Source organism: Sturnus vulgaris, chromosome 3 (genome assembly GCF_052056855.1).
Source record: "Sturnus vulgaris isolate bStuVul1 chromosome 3, bStuVul1.hap1, whole genome shotgun sequence".
NCBI classification, from domain to species: Eukaryota; Metazoa; Chordata; class Aves; order Passeriformes; family Sturnidae; genus Sturnus; species Sturnus vulgaris.
The window spans coordinates 29,085,758-29,109,163 of record NC_142245.1 but is presented as its reverse complement, the minus strand read 5'-3'; the positions used below and the strand labels follow the sequence as shown (position 1 = coordinate 29,109,163).

At 38.7% G+C, this 23,406-nt stretch overlaps 2 protein-coding genes across 3 annotated transcripts in view; one reads left to right on the top strand and one right to left on the bottom strand.

Moving 5' to 3' along the window:
- The window catches only part of RBKS (ribokinase), a 71,744-nt gene extending 66,009 nt beyond the window's left edge, over positions 1 to 5,735 (bottom strand). Inside the window, exon 1 of one of the 2 annotated variants that reach the window (XM_088162820.1) lies at positions 5,606 to 5,735. In XM_088162820.1, the coding sequence (XP_088018946.1) occupies positions 5,606 to 5,697 (92 nt within the window). In that variant the 5' untranslated portion in view covers positions 5,698 to 5,735. Of the gene's footprint in view, positions 1 to 4,672; positions 5,045 to 5,605 lie in introns of those variants that run through there. The other variant, XM_014877267.2, reaches the window with a different exon arrangement.
- BABAM2 (BRISC and BRCA1 A complex member 2) overlaps positions 5,014 to 23,406 on the top strand; it is a 160,710-nt gene continuing 142,317 nt past the window's right edge. Inside the window, exons 1-2 of the mRNA XM_014877255.2 lie at positions 5,014 to 5,134; positions 8,526 to 8,685. Of these exons, the coding sequence (XP_014732741.1) occupies positions 8,558 to 8,685 (128 nt within the window). The 5' untranslated portion in view covers positions 5,014 to 5,134; positions 8,526 to 8,557. The remainder of the gene's footprint in view (positions 5,135 to 8,525; positions 8,686 to 23,406) is intronic.

The following is a 23,406-nucleotide window of genomic DNA, read 5'->3' as shown; positions in this document are numbered from 1 at the left end:
GATGACACATTCTCTCATGCCTTGATGTCTTTCACTGGATGCAAAGATTAATTTCCTCAACTGGACTAAGCCTGTATTCCTTCACAGTTGTGCTTTCCCATGCTGCTGGCAATGGCAGATTGACTAGAATGAGGAGTGGCTGCTGCAGGGGAAGCATTACAGATAAAAACAAAAACACAAATGAAATGGATTTGAAGGATTCTAGAACACATCGCTGCTAGGAGAAGCTGAAGAGGAAAAAAAATATCAAAACAAGGCAAAAACATTACAAGTTGGTGACATGCATGAGAAATGGTGGAAACAGGAACGTGTATGAGATCTGGAAACAAAGCAAAGAAGAAAATGAAGTAATATGCAAGATTTCCTCTGATCACTCAAAAGAAATGTAAGAAAATTCCTTTTTCGCATTCCCACCAAAAAAAGTCTGCAATTATTGTTCCAAATAGTGCTTTTCTTCTGAAAAAGAAAATAGGCACAGTTTTGGACCATGGACATTTCCAATGTGCCATTGAACCATTTACTTCACTTCACCACTAGAGACTTAAAAGAAGACACAGACTGTCACTAACGGGATACCTTTGCCATTTGGCCCAGGTAGAGTTGTGCTCTGTTAGCAAAGAGGATTTGATGTGTTTGGGATGTTCATACCAACGTGCATTTGTCACTGCTGTCCAGCTGCAGATCAGCAGCACACTACCCTGTATGGAGCTCAGTGCTTTCTCTGCCTTGTCCTTCTGTCTTGCTGAATGCTTACAGTCAATCAGTTTAGTACTTGCAGTAATTATTAACAGTGGTTGTTACAACGGGGGGCTGGAAGCAGAACTTTTAGTTCTACTCCCTAAAGGGAGTGAAGAAATGTGATGAAAGAGGTCCACAGAAAACTAAGCCCTGAAATTCTGAACATTCTAAAAAATGCAGTTTTCCATTATTTGGACTGTGGTGTCATTCTCTTGAGTTAAACTGAAAGACTGTTGTTGTTGTGACTATTCAAAGACTGTTTTTCCATCTTACATTTTGTTCTATGCTTCTGCTGTTTTCAATTGCCATGCCAAAGTTTCTCCTGTTTATTCTAATTGTTTTAGTGTGTCTGACTCTCATTGGTTTATATGTTTAGTCTTGTCCTGATTTAATATGAATTAAAATGCCAATGCCACGACCAGTCTGCAAATATGAGTCAGAGGAGAATCTATTTAAATAATACTGTGGATGGTACCCATCTGGTTTGTTATCTAGATCATATAGAAAAATGCTGTTTTTGTTTTCTACTACTATTGCCTGCTATTGCCAATGAAGTGTTGATTGTGATTGTGACCACAAGTATGTTTTGCTCCTAGTCCTATTAAGCCAAAGAGTGTGGTTTACTGCATGTATGTACATGAGGCTGTTTTGATCATATGAAATTCACTTTAGAAAACCCACATTCTGCCACTGCAGCGCTACAGGACAATGAGAAGAGAATTTCCAATGAGAACAGTGTTTTAAAAGCAAACCACTGGGGCCCTTCCTTTCAGAAGAATTTTAAGACACCCTATCCTTTCTTCTGAATTTGATTATTTCGCAGAATTGTATCTAAGTATCTGTCTCCAACCAAAGGTCTCTGTCCTTTTCTGTCTTGGTCATTACATAAGATTCAGCACATTTCAAACTGTACATTTCCATTTTACACAGAGGTTACACTTCTTTCAATCATTAATTTACTGTTCAGTAAAAACATTATATGCTAATTTCTCTTCATGGTGAATCTAGCTACCATATGTCCAGTGATGGCTTGGAGCTTTTTGGTACCTTGCCTCTACCTTGCCTCTTGGGAATGCTTAACATTTAAAGTCTGCCACTACCATTTCAAGTCTGACCTTGAGCTTCTAGCTCTCCAGAGGGCCAAGGTTACAACACAGCATTGTCTAGCTCTGGCAGAGTCTCAATCAATATTATTATCTTCTAAGAAAGACAGGCTTTAGTGTTTAGTGGTGAATATGCCCATTAAACATAATGTATACAAAAATGTGTCCGGCTTCCTCTGTGTAACTCTCAAAAATTTATTCAGGCTCCTCCAAATGGGTGATAGGCATTTAACATGATCACTCCTGTCCATGTCTTTTATAAACTGAAACATCAGCACAAATGACAAACTCACAAAACCTCAATGCTTCTTCATTCCAGCTGAAATGAACCCCAGCTTTAGATCTAGAAGATGCGGCCCCCTCTAAATTGCATATACAAAGAGAGTCACGAATTATGCTCCTGGAACCTAATCCTAACCCTAACTTGACAGTTTTTATATTTCATAAAGCTTGTTTATAGTTTCCTGTTCCACCTAGGCACAATCAAGCCTACTGCTTAGTACTTTCCGGTGATTTGACCCAGATTTTCCTAACCCAGGATACATTTAAACAATGTCTGCATAGGTACTGCATGGAAATTTTGGTCAGATTAAACTTTTGCCAGCTAAATTTAAACACACTCTTCTTATTTTATTAAGTGCCTGAAGTTCTTTGCTAGTAACAGAAAGAAGAATCTGCTTCAACTGAAGTGGATTAGCTTATCACTTATAAAAAGCTCTTCACTGCTCCTTAAAGAAGAGGCTAAAAATGGTGAGTCAGATATGGGACAGCATTTGTACACTTTACGAAACCCTCTCAGCTGATTGAAAAGTGAAACAGCTTTTCTTCAGCCACTTAATCTCAGTCTAACAGCATCTGTCACTCCAGCCCATGGTATAAACTCTGCAGTCCAAAAAAAAAAAAAAAAAAAGTAAGGAGTTTTCTTGTTTGTTTGTTTAAGTGGCAAGAAGAGCCCAAAGCTGCAGTTGTAAGCAGCACTTAAACTGGCAGACAGTTTTTTTATTACTTTCCCCCCACATTTTAGACAGACAGGAAAAGGAATGTCTTGAGGTTAGAGCACCAAGTTTTACATCTCAGTGCAATGTCATAAGCATCTGAGAGCTCATTCACACGTAACATCAAGATCAGTTCCACAGTTCTTACTCTGATCACAAGACAACTATTCGCCTTGGATAACTGCCAGTGTGTTCTGCAAATTACACACAGCATTAAATCTTTCTGCCATAGGTTCTACGATTATTTAAGGGGCTTCATCATTTCTGCAACACGAGTCTATGCCTAAGCAGTATTCACTCCTTAGAATGTTCCTCTATTCACGTATTCTGCACTTTCTTGACCCATAGGCTTTGGTGCAATTGTCTGTTCATAGAGGACATTTTTTTAATTGCAGAATTCCTAGCAGACAAGCTGATGCAGTCCAGATACATACACTTTAAATCCTATTTTAACCAAGTCTGCATATAAAGTATGGAAATGTGTTTAAAATAGGGCAAATCAAAGACTGATTGGCAAGTTTACTGGGATTGACAAGGCCAGCCAGTTCAGGGCAGATTTTGTATCGTGAATTCTTGCAATTTTGCTTGAATTCTCCTGTTATTTAGTATTGACTACAAAGCCCAGGCTACTGGAACCAAGAGCTTTCATGAACTTCTGTACTTCACTTTTTAAGAGAAGTTTCCAAATCTTACCTATGTACAAAAAAAGAAAAAAAAAAAAAGACAATGAGACCCAAGTATTTAATTTGAAAACTAAAATGCTCAGAAAATGAATAAAGATAAATTAAGATATTAATTTTTAAAACTTAAAATAATTTTAAAAACAGCTTAGGGGAACAGAGCTGCTAATTTTTTGAGGACTTCCTATATGCATTTCTTGGTATGTTTGGATTTGAATACCTTGGGAGGCCCTCCCTCTCCTCTCCTTTCCCTTAACCTCATTTCAAACTGTCACACAAAATGTTGTATGCAAGTAATCAACTTGCAACCTACTGATTCATGGAGCTAACTTTGGTTTCTTTGCAATATTAACCTTTCTCGGTTTTTCAGTGGAGACAAGTGTGCTTTGAAGGGAAAAAGTGTAACGGCTGACCAGCTTTATTTACTTCCATGAAGTCGTTTCAGAATCCTTTGCTGATAACGAGTATCAGAGCTCCAGGTTTCCCGTGCGGGTGCCTACGAAATGCTGCTTCCCGGGCCAAAGCCAACACCGACCCACCCGGCACAGCTGAAAACACAAACCCAAGCCTCTCCTCTCTCCAGAGTCACAGACAGATGATCAAAGCTCCGGCACGCAACACGTTCAAACCTCTCCCTGTTCCCATATTCTTCTTTCAAAGTACTATTTGCAGCTGACATCACCCGGGTGCAGCCGCCCCCCTTCAGAGTCTCAGAATCCCAGAATGGGTCAGGTTGGAACCGACCACAGTGGGTCACCTGCTCCAACCTCCCTGCTCAGGCAGGGTCATCCCAGGGCACGTGGCACAGGATTGCATCCAGACCGTTCCTGAACGTCTCCAGTGATGGAGACTCCATGACCCGTCTGGGCAATCTGCGGCTGTGCTCAGTCCTTTCCTCTGCCGCAGCCGCGATTCCCTCTGTCCGGGGCCGAGCGCTCCGCCCGCCGCGCCTGGCGCCGACCCCGCTTCTGCCATCCCGGCCTGCGGAGAGACGTGACACCCGCTTGGCTCGGCCCGGGGCGCATTCCGGCTCGGCCTGGCCCGGGGGAGGCCCGGCGTGCCTGCGCTGTTCCCCGGGCACCGTGACGCCCTGCGCTCTCATGACCTCAGGGTCGCTCCGCCCAGTGCGGGCAGAAAACCCCCACTCAGTACTAACCTGACCAGGTCGGTCATACAGGATCCCACCACCACAACCTCCGCGGCCATGGCGCCGGGGCGGCCCTTGGACCCTGACCCTGACCCGCCCCGGGCCCCGCCGCGGCTTCTCGGGTTGCCATGGGCGACCGGCTGCTCGCGGGGACCTTCGCCCGGCAGGGCTGTCCCTGCCAAACGCCTGCTGCCACGAACGCTCCCTTCCCCTCTGCCCCGCGCCGGTCCGGCCGCGACCGAACCGCCGCCCCACGCCTTGCGCGGCGGCACGTCCCGCGCAGGCACTTGCGGGGGACGCCAATGTTGGGTCGGTGAAGACCCCTCCGGCCCGGGTGGGAGCGGCGGCGGCGGCGGCGGCGGCGGCGCGGGGGGAGCGGAGGCGCGCACGGTGCGCGGCGGGGCGGGGGCGCGCACGGCGGGCGCGGGGGCGTGCACGCCGTTGCCAAGCGGCGAGTTCCGGCCGCCGTAGGTAATGGCGGGGCCGGGATGGGCGGTATGGGGCGAACGAGCCGGGCAGGGAGAGCGGGAGGGAGCGAGTAGCGCCACGGCCCTTCCCGGGACAGCGGCGGGCGGAAGGGGACCCGGCGCCGGGAGGCTCTGGCCCAGAGCCGGCGGAGGCCGGTGTTAGCACTGCCGCTGGGGCGGGGCGGGCGCAGCGCCGCGGGTGGCGGCACCAGCTGGGGAGGCAGCGGAGCTTGGCCGGGGTCAGCCCGGAGCGGGAGTGGATGGACAGAAAGTTCCCCTGAACCTGGGGAATAGCTTCTTTGCTTTGTGGGTGACCGAGCACTGGAGCAGATTGTCCAGAGAGATGTGGAGTCTCCATCACTGGAGAGACTTAAGAACTGCCTGGACACAATTCTGTGCCTTGTGCTTTAGCATGACCCTGCTTGAGCAGGAGGGGTTGGTCCAAGTGACCCGCTGTGGTCCTTTCCAGCCTTACCCATTCTGGGATTCTGAGCGTTCTTCCGTGCCAGGGCTTAGGTAACTTCGGCGTTTACCCGGGGCTCCGCAGATCCACATTGCTGATCGCATTCCATGGATGTGTTCGGGCACGGCTGCAGGAGGCGGCGGTCGTGGGTCCCCTCCTTTCCCCGCTCACACCCACACACAAGTTCCTGCCACCCGCCCCCAAAGTGAAAACCACACAACCAGCTTGCCGACGGCCGCGCCAAGAGGGTTAGGAGAGGTCCTGTCACATTTCCAGGTCTCCATCACCATATTCACCTTTGCTTTTTAAATCTAATCGTGATCCCCGTTATGGTACAGCTGGTGGTGGAAGGACAGAGTATCTTGCATCCCGACTCTCTCCAGTGCCCGAAGCAGTGCCCAGGACTTCATGGTTACTGTGAAGCCTGTGTAACATTAGCCCGAAGTCACAGTGATAGCCAGCTGAATCTAAGGGGATTCAACTATTAGTTTGTTTGCTTCTTTCAAAGGTTTTGTTTTAGGAGGGAAACAGTCCAGTGAATTTTGTTTTTCTTAATTCCCCTGAGTTTGTTTGTGTTCAGTTTCCAGTAGAGTGGGAAACTTAAGATGAGGAAAAGAAATGTATATGACAACTGAAACTTACCAGGAAACTGGTACAAATCGTGTTTTAGTTTGTTAAGCCCTTTGTTTACAAAATAAATCAGTGAGTTTACTTGATAGTAACCCTTCAAGTATTGTGTATCTGTCTTGTTAAAGAGAAGGTATTGTGATTTTTAAAACTGATGCAATAAAATACGGAAAAATGCCTAACAGTCATTTAAATCTTGTTTTGACAATATCTTCAAATTTTATTAACTAAAAGGGAAGGAATATCATTTTAAGGTTCATTTTGGAAGGTGCATCTGTTCTGCTGTGATCACCAGCTGTATCACGTCTCACAATTTCACCCTCATAACACAGTCCCCTTAAAATGTATCATTATCAGAACCAATTCTGTGATCTTCATGTATAACTTCAGGTTTGCAAGGATAGCTTGTTTTTTGGCATGTTCTCGTGGTTGAAGAAATTCTTAAGTTCATCAGTCCAGCTGCCCCCTGCTTGAAATTACTCTTCCCTGCAGCAGGGCTGGCAGACTGAAGTATGTGTCCTGTTGTAACCACTCTTGTGCAAAGTATTTTAGCTTAAACTAATTTTTATTAGCGGTTCAATCCAAGCCATTGGACTTTGCATTGAAATTTGTCAAGTATGGGCTTGTGTTCTCTCAGTCCCTCTGGGGAAGAATAAAGGTGAGCAGGCAGAATTTTTTCGTAGAAAAGTAGCAAACTGGAGGTAGTATCTTAAATTACTGTAGGTGTTTGCTAAACAAACTTAAGTTGTTCCATTGTCAATTAGACAAATGATACATGAGAACACATTATGTGTCAGGGCATGGATAGTTAGTCTTCAGCTTCTTCACTGCCATAAAATGTAGGAGCCAGTGTATTAAAGATAATTACTGTTTTTAGGAAGTTTTACTTTATTAGTCTTTCTGTTTGCCTTAAAGTGTCTGGCCTTTGCTTTATTAAGATACATTCTGAATATCTAGGACAAACACTCTTGAGCATTGCTTCCTGCTACTCCAGTGTGAATGGCTTTCGTGAGAACAGAATGTGAAATTTAATGTTGCTCCCAGTTACAGAGATTTAGTAGATTCTGTAGAATATCCATTAGTTACTAATTAATGTTTGTAAACTGAGTGTGAGAAACAACAGAAAATTGCAATTATTGCCATGAGTTGTTCACACTCTTGTTATAGAACAGTTACTAATACAGCAGTCCATATGCAGCATTTTTAAGAAAGTGAATGCAGTGTGTATTAGTGTTTTTCAATTAAATGCTTATTTTTAAAAATATTTTTTAATGATGAGGGGTTATGTACGAGCTCTTCTGTCCCACTTAACAGTGGCAAGTTCATGTTATCTTCAGTCATTTACAGCCTTGTTTTCCAAAATTAACTAACTTACTAAGTTCAGTTAATTTTCATATGAAGCTCTGTGCCTTAGAATGTGATCAAATACATTAACATTTTAATACGTTGGTTACCCTTCTTTTCTCCCACTTCTTCTACCACAGTCTGCTGTCTTCCATGTACTCTAGTCTTTTCGTGGTGCAATGACTTAAAATGTGTGTATGCTGAGTTTCTTCATTTCACCTAGAAAGCAACATGTTCCTAAAGTGTGCTAAATTAATGGCCTAACTGATTTAGATTAAGGTCATGCAATTGCAAGCCTTTCTGAATAAGCTGTGCTTAAAATGTGTGTGCATCAGCTTCCGAGTCTGTTATGTGAAGGGAGATTAAGATGCCTTTCAAAGAGTGTGGTGATACCACTGAAAGAGAAGCAGTGTTAGCTTTTAAAAGGCATCATGAAGTCCTATAAATTGCTACCTAATGTAGTAGTATAAAAGTAATACTGATTATAAGCACACTAATGCTCCTAGAAATTGCAGGTGAGAATACAGAGAGGTATCAAACCCCTGGGCCCATTGCAGTTAATGTAAGTTCCACTGGTTTCAGGGGAAGCTGAACAAGTGTGACTTGTCAATTACACACTGGCTGGGAGTGCCCACAAGAAGGGCTAGGCTGTGAATGTCAGAGTGGCCCTCAATTTTATGTCTCTTTCTCAGAGGGTTAGGGCTTTAATTAAAGGTGCCTAGGACATAATTCTGGCTTTATGTTGATACGGAATAAACAGGCTTCATTGAATGTTGCAGAGGGGGGAAGAAAAAAACCTACCTGTGTTTATTTTTTCTCTATAAACCTGCACACACTTCAGTTGCTCTACACTCCTGATCTTTAGTGTGCTTAGCTTTTTTTCTGTTGATGGTTGCAGAGTGCATGTGAATCTCCATCAAATAAGTAGGATATTTTTTAATTTTGTTTTCTACCTTTGCAGCTCAAGACTAAAGGAAGGAGGAACATAATAAAATGTCACCTGAAGTGGCCTTGAACAGAATTTCTCCAGCACTTTCGCCCTTCATTTCCAGTGTGGTCAGAAATGGAAAAGTAGGACTAGATGCTACTAATTGTTTACGGATTACAGACTTGAAGTCTGGGTGAGTTCCTCATCCAAAAAGAACACCCAACCCCTCACAGTTAAGATGTCTTTTCAGAACTGAGTTTTATTAGGTTCATGTGTTTAAACATTTTGAACACAGCTGGAGTTGACATACTAGCTGACATACTAGCTATATTATTTTTTGTCTTGCTACCATTTTGTCATTTGGGAGAACTAAATTTGTCATATTTTTGGCAATAATAATCTTGTTAAGACACTCTCATCGCTGCCACTTGATAGTGCTGGTTTTCAGCAGTGAGATAGTTACAAACACTTTTTTCCTGTTGTTTATCACTTGCTTACCCAATCCTCTCTGTAAACCAAAAATTGAAAGACAAATTTCTGTGACCTTACCTGTAGTCATGAATTTGCCAAGCCAGAAGAAAAAGTAATTTTTCCTTTATCTGGCCTCCCTCAAGTTCAAGTGGCTGTAGGGCCAAGTGTATGAAATAAGGGAAGGTGCTCCTTTTATTTTTAATTCTAGAAGCGTTCAAATTAGTTTTCAGGTAGTAATAGAATTTTGGATTTGCATATATAAACAGACTTTGGTGCATAACCTCTGTGAATAATACATGAGGAGAGTGAAATGCTTAGATGACACATGTCAGAAATCGCTTTATTCTTATAGAGTTGGGTATCTAACAGCATCTTTTTGATTTAGGGTTTTTTTTATACAGGAGCTCAGAGACTGAAATTACTTTTGCTTTAGATATACAAATCATCTTGTTTGTACAAACTACTGCTTTGTGTATCGTTTTGAATGATAACACAATAAAAATAACAAAAGATGTTCAGAACCACCACAAATCACCACTGTTGTTTAAAATACAGTTGTGCTGAAAACTTTGTTTAATGTGCTTCTGAGGACTGTTTTATTATGGTTTCATTAAATACTTCGGAGGTGCTTTTCTGATTGTAACAATGCCTTTTCAGGAAGGTGGTTTGCATTCTAAGGTTAGTTTGAAAGGAACCATTCCGTCTCTGTGAGGTGCTGGGACAGAGTACAGATTTACATGGAGGTCTAAGAAGCCATGACTTTGTTATTAGTGTTGACTGGCTTGACATTTAGGCTTGCAAATTACATAAGACAGGCTGAGCAGTTCTGCATCTGCTGCTGTCATTTCATGCTAGATCTTGCTTTCCCTTGAACTAGTCTTCTAGGAAAGCTGTGATGGGAGCTCTTACATTTTTCTAATTGAAATCTAAGAGAAGGAAAAGAAATACAAAGAAAAGTAGAGAGAAAACACAGTTAGTTGTTGGGAGGTAGGTAAGAAGTTTGCTCTCTACCCGCTGAATGCTTATGCTGCCTGCCTTTAAAGTAAGAGAATAAAATAATAAAAAGCGGTGTTTTCTAGCTGACTGTTTTAACGGGTATTTTTAATAGGTCTCTAAGGTTTTTGGCCACTGATCCTGCCACGAAGATCTTGTAGTTGCTTTGTTAAAACCTGAATGTTTTCCAGGAGTTTATTCTTTAAAAAACTAAAAGCTGGCAGCAGCTGCACGTGTCACTCAAACCCTGTAATTCAAATTGTATAGTACCTCTGCTAACGTGGAGTTTACACACAAGTACAGCACCTGACAGAGGTTGTCTCAGAACTTGTTTAAAGACACTGGCCCACCTAAATGCTTGTGTTAGAAATACTTTTTCCCTTGTTCTGGAACATAAACATAAACCTCATTCTTTATGTTGAGTGTGTTTTGTTTTGAGGTTGTTAGGAGATGGAGTCAGGATAATCAAGATTCTTCATTTATTTCAGAATTATTTTGAAGGTTTTCTTTCTTTGGTACAACTACTTTCATAAAACCATTTCTGTAAACAGAATTAATTAACAATTGCTTGAAAATTTTTTGAAATATACATTTCATACATGTGTTTTTAGGAAACATTTTTGTTTATTACAAATAAATTGTTGGTTATTTATAGCAGGAAATTTTGAATTTTTTTGTCAATGTGGGAATACAAAATTCTTATGATTTAGTGCTTTATGCTGTCAGTGAACTGGTAAAAAGTGCAAAATTACTTACCACACGATGGATAAATTACAGTATTACAGAGATATATGTCCCTTCCATAACTCAGGATCTAGTTCCGTGGTCTTTAACCTTTGATACAGGGGTTCTTTGACACTCCACAGACTGTTTCTCAGAGTCTCGTGTCAGCTAATAAATAACAAAAGCCCCAACCCACAGCCTTGTTAGTAGATTTAAATTTGTTACTGCATAGTGATCGTAGAGGAAAACTTTATAGGTTCAAAAATGGATTGAAGGCCATTGGCCTCTCCTCCCCTGTCCTCACATCAGGAGATGATCCAAACCCCTGTATACTTTCACTTTCATTACACTTTTTTAAAAGGAAGTAAAATAATGCAGACAAAATAATCAAAAGAGGCAAACGTAGGTGATCTCAACATGAAGAAACAGAACTGTGAGGCCACTGAGGCTGGAATACATGGGAAGAAAACGAGGAGAACTATTTTTAGAGAAATGAGGATGAAGTTCAGGATATCAATTGCTTCAGTTTCAATGGGTTAAAATCAGGCTTTAAACTTAGAAAGTGGAATCAGGTAGGTTTAGATTAAATATGCTGGATTAAATGTTTACAGTTAGATAAAGAGCAGTTCTTGTTCACAAATTAATATGACCACTTGGGAGTACTATCAGTTCAGAAACTTTGCTTTTGAATAGTGATTGTACATTTATTGACACGTGACAGGGGCAGTACACACGATATTCTAGGCTGTTAAAACCCTAGCCTAGTTTGAGTTTATTACAGAACATGCAAATATTTTCTGCTTTAACTGGTGTGTTATGCGGAAGATTTTAATAATAAATAAATACAATTTTACTGAAACCATAAAATCTCATAATATTTAAGGTAATCACCTCAATAGCTATTAATTATGAAAACAGAAGCCTCTGTAAGCTTCTGGGGAGGAGCTATATAGTTGCTCCACTGTCACATACCACCCTGTTATTCTTAGAGAAAATTAGGAGTTACTGTTGTTACACCCCTTCCCTAATGAACCATTTACATTGTATAGCAGAATAAAATGTTCAAACTGAAGATGCATCCATTCTCATTTCTTAGGTTTTAGAAACAGGAGCTGTGATGATGGGATGAAGGAATGATGGTAACATACTGAATAAAGTAGTACTTCTAAGGCCTTGCCCACTCAGAGCCTTGGTTTTGACATTCTCAGAAGTGGAAAGTGTTTCCTTTCTTTTTCACCGGTAGAAGATCAACTACTAGATTTTAGCCTATCATATCAGTTGATTTTGATTTGTAAATGGCAAGCATATTAAGCCTTTAATTATTTGAAAAGTCAATCCATATGTCAGATGGTTTTAGTAAGGATCTTGTTTTGCACTTATTCTGACTTATTGCTGAGATTGACAACTTTTGTTGTGTTTTATAAACTGTATTAAAGAGCTGATGTTAGATGCATGAAGTATGATGATATGTTAATTTACTTTGCTTTCAAGTGTGGGAGGGAAATATGTCATAGTAAGGAAATCCTATTGTTTTGCAGTCTTTGAGTATGTAAATGTTTTATAATAATATGTTACAGTTTCATAATGTCTGTGTGTTTTACAAACTTATTAGACAGTACCAGTCTCATAAGACACATATATTTACATCTATGATTAGGATATTCAGGACCAAGTACTATTTATAGAATTTATATGGCCTCTGCTGATGCAGACCCCTGAATGGAGCTCAGTAATATGGCATAACAGAAAAGAAAGAAACTCTTCCACAGAAATACTAATAAAAGGTTTGGTGGCCAAGTTTTCTTGTAAATGTGGCCCCACAGTTAACAAAAGTAGAACTGGGGTGTAAGGTCACATCTGAAATATAGCACCTTAAGCAGCATTGATTCTGGTGATAAGAAAACCCTGGCAGGCGTCTGTGTTGCGTTAATAAAAGACATTCTTCAAGATGACAGAGTGGATGAAAGCATTTTTAACTCTTGCATAGGATAGTACTTTGTTCTAGACCCAAAGAAAATACTGCTGCCACTTGAGTCAATGCCATTTATTGTATCATTCAGTTAATCTCTACTAGTGTCTCTTTGAAATACTGACCCATCTTAATTAGATATTAAAATCTACTCATAACCAACTGAATTGTGGCTGAGGCATTTTTCTTAGCATTTACACATATAATCATGGGAAAGATGTTGAATAGGGAAAAGTGATTATTATGTAGATTTAGAAATAGAGGATATTTTCCTATGTGAAGGGTGTTTAATTGTTGTATAATGTAGAATCCAGTTATTTAAGAGACTGCTGCTTTTCCTATGGTGCGTTAGAAGAGTGAAAGACATAGTTGTGGTGGTCATTGCCTTTGAGAACTCTTTTTTTCCCCTACAGCTGTTCATCAGGGCCCATGCTTGAGCTTCAAATTATGCTGCAAGCCTATTCTTCTTACTCAACAAACTTGATTTTGTTTTTTAAATTACTTTGATGTGTTCCACCAGGCAAAATTTCAAAATGAATACAGTGATTTAAAGCTGCATATATTAAGATTCTATTTTTTTTAGATATCCACTCATTACAAAATTTAAAATTTCATACTTCCATGGTTATATTTATTCCATATTTATGAGAAGAGATTAATTGTGGAATTTTTATGTAAGTGGTTTGTAGTAAACCATGTTAGTACTTTGTTCTTTTCACTTGTCTTATTCACTATTGATTTCTGTCTCTCTGCTTGATATTGAGCTATGTGTGCAAGTAGTTATGTTCCTGAAAGAAACCTATGTGAAGAGTGGTCAAAAGAATGTAATTCTTTCTGGAAAAAATTTCAACATAAAAATTTATTATCAAGCTGTAATAAGATATTTATAACTTTATTGCCCTGCTTCCTAGGAAGCAGTGATGATTTACTTTTTTCTGTTATCAAGCAGACTGCAATATGCTTTGGTATTTCCCTTTCTTTTGGGCATTTCCCTTTTTAAAGTAAATATGCATTTTTATGTGCATATTTTGTGAAATAATGTTGATTTTAGCTGTGAAATACTATTACGGTACTGTGGCAGTTATCTAAAGCTTTTGCTTGATCTTTTGCATTTGATTAATTTAAAGTGAAAGATTCTATGTTAGTTACTTGAGGAAGGTTCATATACATCATTCACACTGGGGTCTGTAGGTAATTGTTTTAACATTTTAACGTTTTTTGCATTTTGTTTATGTATAAAGTTTAATGAATCTGACTCTTCTGAACACATGTAGTATGAAAAGCTTTTTTTAAAAATAGCTACGTTTTGTTCAAAATGTGTTCTTGAAAGGATGTGGCAGTTTCTAGGAGAAGTGTGGTCTTACCAGTCCTTTACTGCTATATTGGATGAGTCGGGTACTGTTGCCTTTTCGCAAAGTAGGTTGTTTCATTCCGGTTTCTGATGACAAATACTGTTCTTCACTGCAAAGAATCTTAGTACTAGAAATTTGTTATGTCTCAAATAAAATGTAAAAGGCTGAAGCTCTGATGGGACAGTTTGATAGAGTTGGTGCTGGGGAGCAGCACTTGGAACTTCGAACAGCAGTTTTTCTGTGCTAGTTTAAAAAAGGCTTGACTGTCTCCAAAGTTGCACTCTCCTGCATTTGTTTCTAAATTATGAAAAAAGAAAGGCAAAATGTCTGTCTGGTAGAAGGTCGAAGTGTAGGGCATGCATTTGGCAATGGTTTTGTAAATACTCTCCACAATATTTGGCATTCTTTGTACACCAGTTTTAAACAAGGTGCTTGAAGTTGTTCAGAATAAAAAAGTTTGTTTGTCAGTTTCAAGTGCTATGAGGAAAGAAAGGAATTTAAAAAGTAAAGGCAGGACTAGATAATTGCAGTACCTTGGGCTCTCTTTTAAAAGACTACATACATTTTCCTCAGATTTTTTTCAGTTTAAATACTGTACAATATATCTTTGCTGGTATTTTTAGATAGGGACAGTGAGTAGCTTCCTGTTGTTTGACCTTTGAAGAAGGTAAATGCCATGTTTATCACTTTTATCATCTAATAAAAATGAGAAGAAACTATTTGATACAACTGGTTTTTTTTCTGTGTAAAGAGATCATCACATGTGTAGTACCAATAGTGTGCCAAATACTGTTGGAAAGGTGTTTAAATGTGGTTTTGCTGTCTGGATCTTGGGAATTCATTGAACGTTTCTTGAAAATGGGGCTTATGTTAGTGTAGGTCTATGCCCAGGTCTTTCTGTTGTAACAGATGTCTGTTCTTTGCATTGTGCATCACTACAGGAGAAAAAATTCCTAAGACTTTATTTTTTCTTATAAAGACAGCTAAAATCTAATAATTGGTATCCAGTCCAATTTCTTCACTTCCAAATCCTTGCATTTGTTTAATGTGAACTGAACAGATCTCTAGCATGTGTCTTGGATGCATATTGCATTTCACCAGAAGCTGAGAACAGCTCATTTTTTTTCCCTTCTCATTAGTAGAGAAGAATACTTTCCTGGATAGGTGGTCAGTAAATTCCTCCAGTCTTACATATGCAGTTATGTCTCGTATACCTGATTCTCTCATATGCATGCATGTATACATGGCATAACATTGAAAAGCTAATGTACACTTATGATGAAGCTGAAGCAAAATATTATGTATTTTTTGTTTTAGCCTTTTTGTTGCAGACATTGTCTGATGAGATTAGGGGCTTTAAAAGCATAGGAGATGCTTTGTCCTGCCAGACCAGTGTGCAGCAGTATTGAAGATCGTTCTCTTAACAGTGAGCAAAATAACAATGAATCATGAAATGTAATAATTAATTCTTTTTAATCTGTTTCTTCTTGATTTACAGTCTCAGAGATTTACCTGGCATTGCACTTCCCAGTGTAGACATTCTTTGAAGCAGCTATTCTCTAACTGAAAGTGAGCATCTCAAAAGAATACTTAGAGCTGTATGTGCAAACTTACAGAGTTCAGTTTGCTCTTGAAGTTGATGTTTTTATTGAAGATACTAAGTTCAGTCCATGAGGTAAAAGTAAGTCTCCTAACTAATCCATAGAAAAGTAAAAGTCAATAAAAGGGAACATACTTACTTTGTCTTTCTTGAGAGAAGGGAATTTGTGTCTGAGGTAAACCACTCCACAGTGCAGGCCACAGGTTCTTTTCTCTGTAATCTCTGGCATATGACTGAAAGAATAAAATTAGACCACTAGGACTGAATATTTTTATTATTGTAAAGTTAAAGAATCCTAATGATAAAACCGAGTTAATTAGGGGAAATTGCAGAATTTTATTATGGGAAAAAAAAAAAGCGCCAAATATAAAGCCCTCTAAACTTACATTGCCTAAAAAACCCAACCCCAGATTCCTGTGCTTCACTGTATGCATCACTGAAATAATGTCTTTAAACCAAAAATACGACACAGTAGTGGTTGCTCTCTTTTGGATGCTCAGTTCTTATTCTACTAGAAAAACCTGATTGGATTGGTCTTGTTTACAGTTAGGACTACCAGTGGCCTTTCAAAATGTCTCCCAAATTGTATTATTTCTTTCTCTCTTTTCTACTTCTTCCTCTGGAATGTTAGTTTCAGTCTCTTCAGTAAAAGTTTGTAGGTTTTTTGTGCACTTCAGCAATGGATTTTTTTTTTCCTTTTCTTTGGGGGGGAGAGGCATGGTGCTGGTGTCAGTAATACATTATTTCATGTTCTTTGTTAAGAGTTCTTCTGTACTGAGAGTTTTTTGAACTAATAGATGGTGATTGTCTGTCCTCTTTTCCAGGCTGCCATAAGTGTGAGTCATAAGCCTTAAGTTAAACCCTATGAAAGTGATATGGTTTCAGGCCAACTGCAAGCAGGCAATGAAGACACTTAGAAGGAACAATTTCCTCAGAGATTTCTAGTGGTGTACTGTCTGCCATGTACATGACTGTTGTTTTAGTTTTAACTTGTTGCGGATAGGCAAAATTCAGTTTTATTAGATAGATGCAGAAAGGGGGAGAACTTAAGGGTGTAGGGGAGGTGCTATAGAAGTGGCATAAAGACAGGTCAAGGCATCTGTGGCGAGCTGGGGAATCAGACTTACAAGAGGTCAGGGTAGACTGGATCCTCTTTTCACTGGGATCTAAAGGTGACTGTGCTTGTAAATAGTCTTGTCATTGCAGGAGGTCCTACATGGTTTTCTGTGCCTCCAAGGCTGATAAGAGATGAGCCAAGCCTAGCTCCTACTGTGATGCTGGGAGAAAACAGGAACTAGACAGTGAGGGCAAGGACAAGCATTTGCAGAGAAGAAGAGGATTTCTTTTGACTGTCATCAAGAAAAATGTACATGGAACTCCTTTCTTTATGTATAATTAGATGGGACCATTGAGAAAGTGATGCTTAATTTTATGCTTTATGGTATAATTTGAAAATATTATTAGCACTGCTGAGGTGGCTGTGAACTGTGAGAATTCATGTGAGAATGAGAAGTTAGAGAACGAAAAGCTGAGCTGAGGGGTTCTAGAGTGAGACTTCTGCAGAAAATGTAACATGCAGCAATGTGTGGCTTGGTTTCTGTGGGTGCAGTTCCACAGGGTGGTCTGTTGTAATTTTACTGCTGAATTTCCTTTTCCTTCTGATCTTTTTAGTCTACTGCATATCTTTATTGTTGAATTGATCTAAAATAATGCATAAGTAGGAGATCTACTGATCTTTTTATTCAGATGTTATCTTTTCATAGGCTTTTTGCTGCATCTCCAGTCTTGTAATGTTTTATGTAAATATATTTAATCTGAAGTTGCCCTTTTGAATATGTGTGCAATTGCAAGCTATGGATTTATGTTCTAAATGTGGTGATCTTTGCTTGACCTAACTTTCATATCCAAAAAACTGAATTTATTGTTGTATTAACATAAACTTCTCCTGAGAGTCTGTAAATTAGGAAATCTATTAATATAGGCATCTGTGACCATAAAGATCTAAAATTCTGCAACTAGAAGAAAACATTGAAAGGGAAATGCAAAAGACATAGGATCACTGGATCCCTCCTCATGTCCATAAAATCATAGAATGGTTTGGGTTGGAGGGGACCTTAAAGATCATGTAGTTTCAACACCCCCATCCTGAGCAGGGATGTGACCCATTTATTGTTTATTTAGTTTGTTAAAGGGGGAAAATATATAAACATGGGCTATGATTTTAGTCCTTGAGGTTTATTCCTAATACCAGTTCACTGCGTTTTCCATTAAAATGAAATTAATTACTTAGAAAATGGATTGGGAGTCTTTATGGCTACTACAGCCAATATTGTGAGCAATGCTTACATGGCTTATTAAAGCTGATGTTTCTAATAGCTCAGCTTTTGTGATTTGCTGTATGAGTATGCTTTTTCTGTGAACACTGAAAGGATATGAAACTCCAGGTGGTTGACTGTAATTTCATACTTGGTGAAGAATGGTTCTCTTTTAGAGTAATCTAAAAGTAAAAACGTTCCCTGTCTGATTCTATTTTTCTTTCTCCAGAAATGGAGTTCACTTTAGTGAACAGTAGAAATGAAACATGTGACACGTTATTAGGTCGTAACTCATTGCAAAGTAATAGATAATTGAATGGCAGCTGTGAAAATCTAAAACATGGCTTGAATCTGTCAGGAGGGGAGAGAGATGAAGTAAATCCAAAGGATGCATCTGCTGCTCCCTCATACTCTTCCACTAAAAATTTGCTTATGAGTTCCAAGAATTTGGGGTACAGCTGGTCTTACAGTATAATGAAGGAGTGCCTTTTCCTTCTCTGAGCATGTGACAGTTTATGATACTGTGAATTCACTAGTTTATTTACCTAAACATACTATACTAGAGTGTGTATTATTAGTGTTGTCTCATCACAATTGTCTTTATTTCTGTTCAATTTTTGATCATTCCCTCATTAAAATTTCCATTTTCCCTTTCTATTCCATTCTCTTGAGGCATGTGTGTGCCATGTGTAGTCTTTAAAAAGAATTATATGCAATTACCAGAGTATAAAAGATTTTGCTTACAAAGGAAATCAGTTTGATTATCAACACTTCTAAAGCATGTTTGTAAAATATGTTTTGTTGAAAACTTTGTCAATGCTTAATTATTTTTCTTAATTAGTATCATCATTAACTCCCTAAGACCCACTAATAATGATCTCCCACTCTAAACTAAAGAGATCTTATGAATGGACAGTTGTGAGATAGTTTCGGAGCTTTTCTTTCAAGTCCACTTGTAAGTACAGTAGATGTGGTACTTCAGGTTTCTTTTTTGTGGTAGCACCTCCCAACCTGTCCTGCTGTGGTGACTGGAAAAGAGCTGTTCTAAACCCAGCCTTACTAGGCTAAATGAATAGGGAATTTGGTACTGAAAAAATACCAGAATCATGTGATGTTTTTGTGTGCTTTAATTTAATGTAGAAGTTCTCTGAGATGATTTCAAAATATATATATATATATATATATATATATATAGCAGAGGCAGCCGTGTTTTGGTGACTGCAGAACTCCTGCCACAAGACTTGGGCAGCTCTGAAGGAGATTTGTCGTTCTAGAAGTCCCAGAGCTCTCCCCACCTGCAACATCTGCTTTGGCAAACCCTCACTCATATTAAGAAAATCTATATTTTCTGTTAATATACAAGTGCTGTATTTGTTTTACTAAGATAGGCATAAGATACTTCTATATAGTGTTTCTAGTGAAAGCAGGTTGCTGGCAGCTGAATTGATTTTAAATAGTTATTTGAACTTTACTTTTAAAATATGCAAATCTGCCTATAGGTGCAGAAGGGAAGTGAGGGGTTGTTTTTCTAGTATATATGTTCTGCCTTGCATCCCACTGCTTTCTAAAAGTTCCAGTTAGTGCAATGAACTTCCTACAAGAAAACATAAACATATGTATAGGAAAATCGACATTTACAGTAGATGAAGGTTATATTGAGGATATAGTTGACATATCTGGAGACATTTTGGAATTTCCCAGATGATAACTTTGGCTTGAAATGCTATTGCAATTATGGAATATCACCCATACTATCAGGATTCAAAAACAGTATCATAATCTTTATTGCAATGCCAGAAGTAGTCTTTGTCTATAGTTAAATTTTATACCACGTTTGAAGAAACCAGACAGAGTACCAATGAGTTTTCTGAAAACAGTGGGTTTATCTGCTTGGAAGTTTTTTGAATAATTATCAGTTGACTTTCAGATTTTAATATTTTAATTAAGAGATGCATTTAAGTAATGATTAAATGTAACTGTGTTTTAATTTCCCAAAAGCAATGGTGTGTCTTTTAAGAGCAAGTGCCTGTCTCTCTAGTATGTGTAATATATACGTCTATATAAAGATGGGAAACTGAAGGTGGAAGTTGGTTGACTAGACCATCTCTCCCATTTCAAATTTTGCCTGATTGACAGAATTTTTGTTGGATCTGTTTGTTTTCAGGAGCAGCTGCTCAATACTCTAAATACTGTGTAGGAGCCTGTATAGCTTTGTGCAATGCTGCAGGGAGCTACTGCCTGATCCAGGGTGTTGTCATCAGTGTCAATGCTCTAAAATGTGATTTTCACCATTTTTATGTTTCCTGATCTTGCAAAAAACCTGTCACCTGCTGGCCTTCCTTTTATTCACCTCCAGCCTCTGCACACTTTATTTATTCTTAATGCCTCTGTACGTGGCGTATCCATCTGTTGCAAGTTCTGCAATTAATTCTTAATTGAATGGGATTAAATACTCTGTCTTCAAGGAATGCTGGAGCAGATTTCCATCTACAAAAATTGGAGGAAATAAAAATCTGAAGGCATCAACAAAGGCTATTCTACTGGATTTGAACATTGAGGTGTTTTTCTTAGCAAATGCCACATAAGAGTTATGGTTGGAATTTTGTGTTTGCTGCCTCTTCTTAGTAACAAACAATCAACCTATCTTTGCCTCTGAACTGTATTTGACTCTTGCTGGCAAAACCTTCAGCCTCTGGAACTCTGATTGAACTGTGTCTTATCATTCCTAAAATAATATTCATTCTTAGCCTCTTGTATTATGAAAGTAACTTGACCTCCTTTTCCCATAACAGTATCTTTATACGTCACATATAGGAACAGTTGGAAGCATATCCTAGGTATGGTGGGAGGGTTTGGGAATACAGCCAGGGTCAGAACTGACTTTGTGGTGTTGTTTATTATTTGTGTGTATGTGTATTGGTTTTTAGCTCTGTTCTCCATCGAGGTGTCTCTATCACAGTGTGAAGCTTTCTTGGCTTTTACATCAAGAGTCTGGTGAACAAAAAACAGTTGTCTGTTTTCCACTGAAGTACTGATCCTCAAGAACAGCGAGTGTAGCAGCCTAAGCATCATAAGATTCAAGAAGCTTTGGCATCTCTGACTATTCAGGATAGCAATGACTATTCAGTGGCAATATTAAGTTCCTGAAAATATAGAGGCTAAAATTCCTAGTCGAATTTGACTTTGCTATTGTACAGTAAAATTCACTGATGATTTGTCTTCTCAGAGTAAAGTCAGTAAAGCTTCTGTGTGATCTAAGAAGGAAGAATGACTAAATGCATTGCATACTTTTTAATCAGTAAATATGATAGTCATCACATAAATCTTACGTGACTATTTGGGCTTACACCTATACCACAAATTAAAAAAAGAAGAAAGAAAAAGGAGATTACTAATTTTCCTCTAGAGTTATTTGACTTCTGTTGGCAGTTAGGAATGTTCTCTCTGGTTTTATATGGTTCTAATCAGGAGATTTTAGGAGCCTCTGACTGGAATTTTGGGATATAAAGTGGTGGGTTTGGAGAGAAGTCTTGATGTGTTTGGGTTTTGTGTTTTTTTTAAAAAGTCTTTGGGTAGAATAACTATCCATCTCCTGACTTTCATGATTAAGGTGATAAACACTTGTGCTTTTGTTCCATTGCAATCCCTTCAGGTGTCACAGAACATAATTTTGGATAAGATCTTACCAGAGCCGAAATACTTTAAAACTGCTTCTCTTGGGAATGCTTTCAAGTGATAGTTTTAGAAAACTAGTTTATGGCAAGGTGATGTTGAAATCTAGGGTTATCAGAGTCCTCCATATCATTGTGGCTTCAATCCTGTAAAATATCAAAATGAGTTGGGTTTTTTTTAGTCTAAACAAAACAGAAGAAATGTCAATTCAACAAAATAGTCAATCACAAATACACTGGTATAAGAGGAAACCTTGCTGTTAAACTCAAGTAGAACTACATTCTTAAAGGCTTTTAGGATTCTCTGGGAAGAAGAATCCATTTTGCAGAAAGATACATTGTGCTATTCCTATTGTTACAGACTGAGGCCTTATTCTGAGCAGCAAAATTGGGTGACTTTCCTGGTTTGTGTCATTGTTATTATTATTGTTGTTGTTTTGTTTGGATAATCTTTTTTATTTCCTTTTGTGACTGGTAAAGAATTCTGAACACTTATAACTACGCATCTGGTGCTGACAGTGACTTTGAATAAGTTTAGTTTATGTGTGTTGTATTAACTGTGAAAGAAATCTTTTCCCAGTAGTCACAGACAATCTGTAAGGTGCATCAAACACTCAATAAAGGAATATTCTACTTGACTCCTACTTGGAATAATTACTTCATGAGGATGTAATGTATCTCAATTTGAGTGCAATCTGCTGTATCTACTCAAGGAACTGAGCTAAAATCTGCTGTGAAAGGGAAGAAGCTGTATTCAGCTGTGGTTGTTGCATACTCAGTTCCATCTACCAATTTCCTACCATAAGTCTCAGCACAGCCCCTTTGAATAGGGCAATATGATTTTAAACAATACATTTAATGATATTCCTTGGTCCCGGAAACTTTTCATGTTGGTGATTCTTTGATATTTTAGTAGGGAAACCATTGTGAAAGATCTTGTGGTATAGCATTAATCATCTTATGAAGATTAAGATATATCACTGCTCTGAGCATCAGAGCATTAATTCCTGCTTCAGTGGCTTTCTTATGTAAAATATTATTACTTAGACTAATAAATGCAAACCAGTGTAATATATTAATGAAGAGGGAGATAGCACACCCCATATATCATGAGATAGAGTCTCTCTGTCTGTCAATTCCCTGTGAAGAAAGAACAATAATCTTTAAAAGACTTTGTTACAAGTAATTCCTTTTCAAATGTTACTTCTCTGTGGTCCGCATTAAGGAAAAGGATCACAATTCCAAAAAACAAAAATCTTACATTTTGGAGAAGACAGAGGTCATGTTTCAGGGTCAGACATGTATATAATTTTAAGAGGTTCTGTGTGTTAAGGAAATTCAAGCAGGAGATAATGTCCATAGTCGGACCATTACTTGGGGCTTTCTGTTGAAATAAGGTCATGCATAGACTTCTACATGTACCAAAGTTTTGGTTTGCCTTAGGAGTTTTGTTCTTTTGCTGTTTATTCTAAAACGAAACTGCCTCCTTTCAAATGGATGTATATAATATTTCTGCTTGGTTGCTCAGCCTACTGCATTTATTGAAGTCTCTTGTGCAGCCCAGCCAGAGCAATTGTGGAGAAAAAAATGTTAATACTGTCACTTTCTATCATTTCTAGACCAATAAAATTAAAAACATCTCTAGTGCTGTGTAATAATATAGGAAAAGTACTTAGTATTGCTTTTAGAGACATTTACCATTAAATAAGGCTTTTATTTTAATGTTTAAGAATATTATCCTTTCCCTAAGTATTTCCAAATGGCCCGTTGTGCTAAAAGAAAAGCTTGTAGAGTATTTACAGGATCAGAAATTTTTGTGT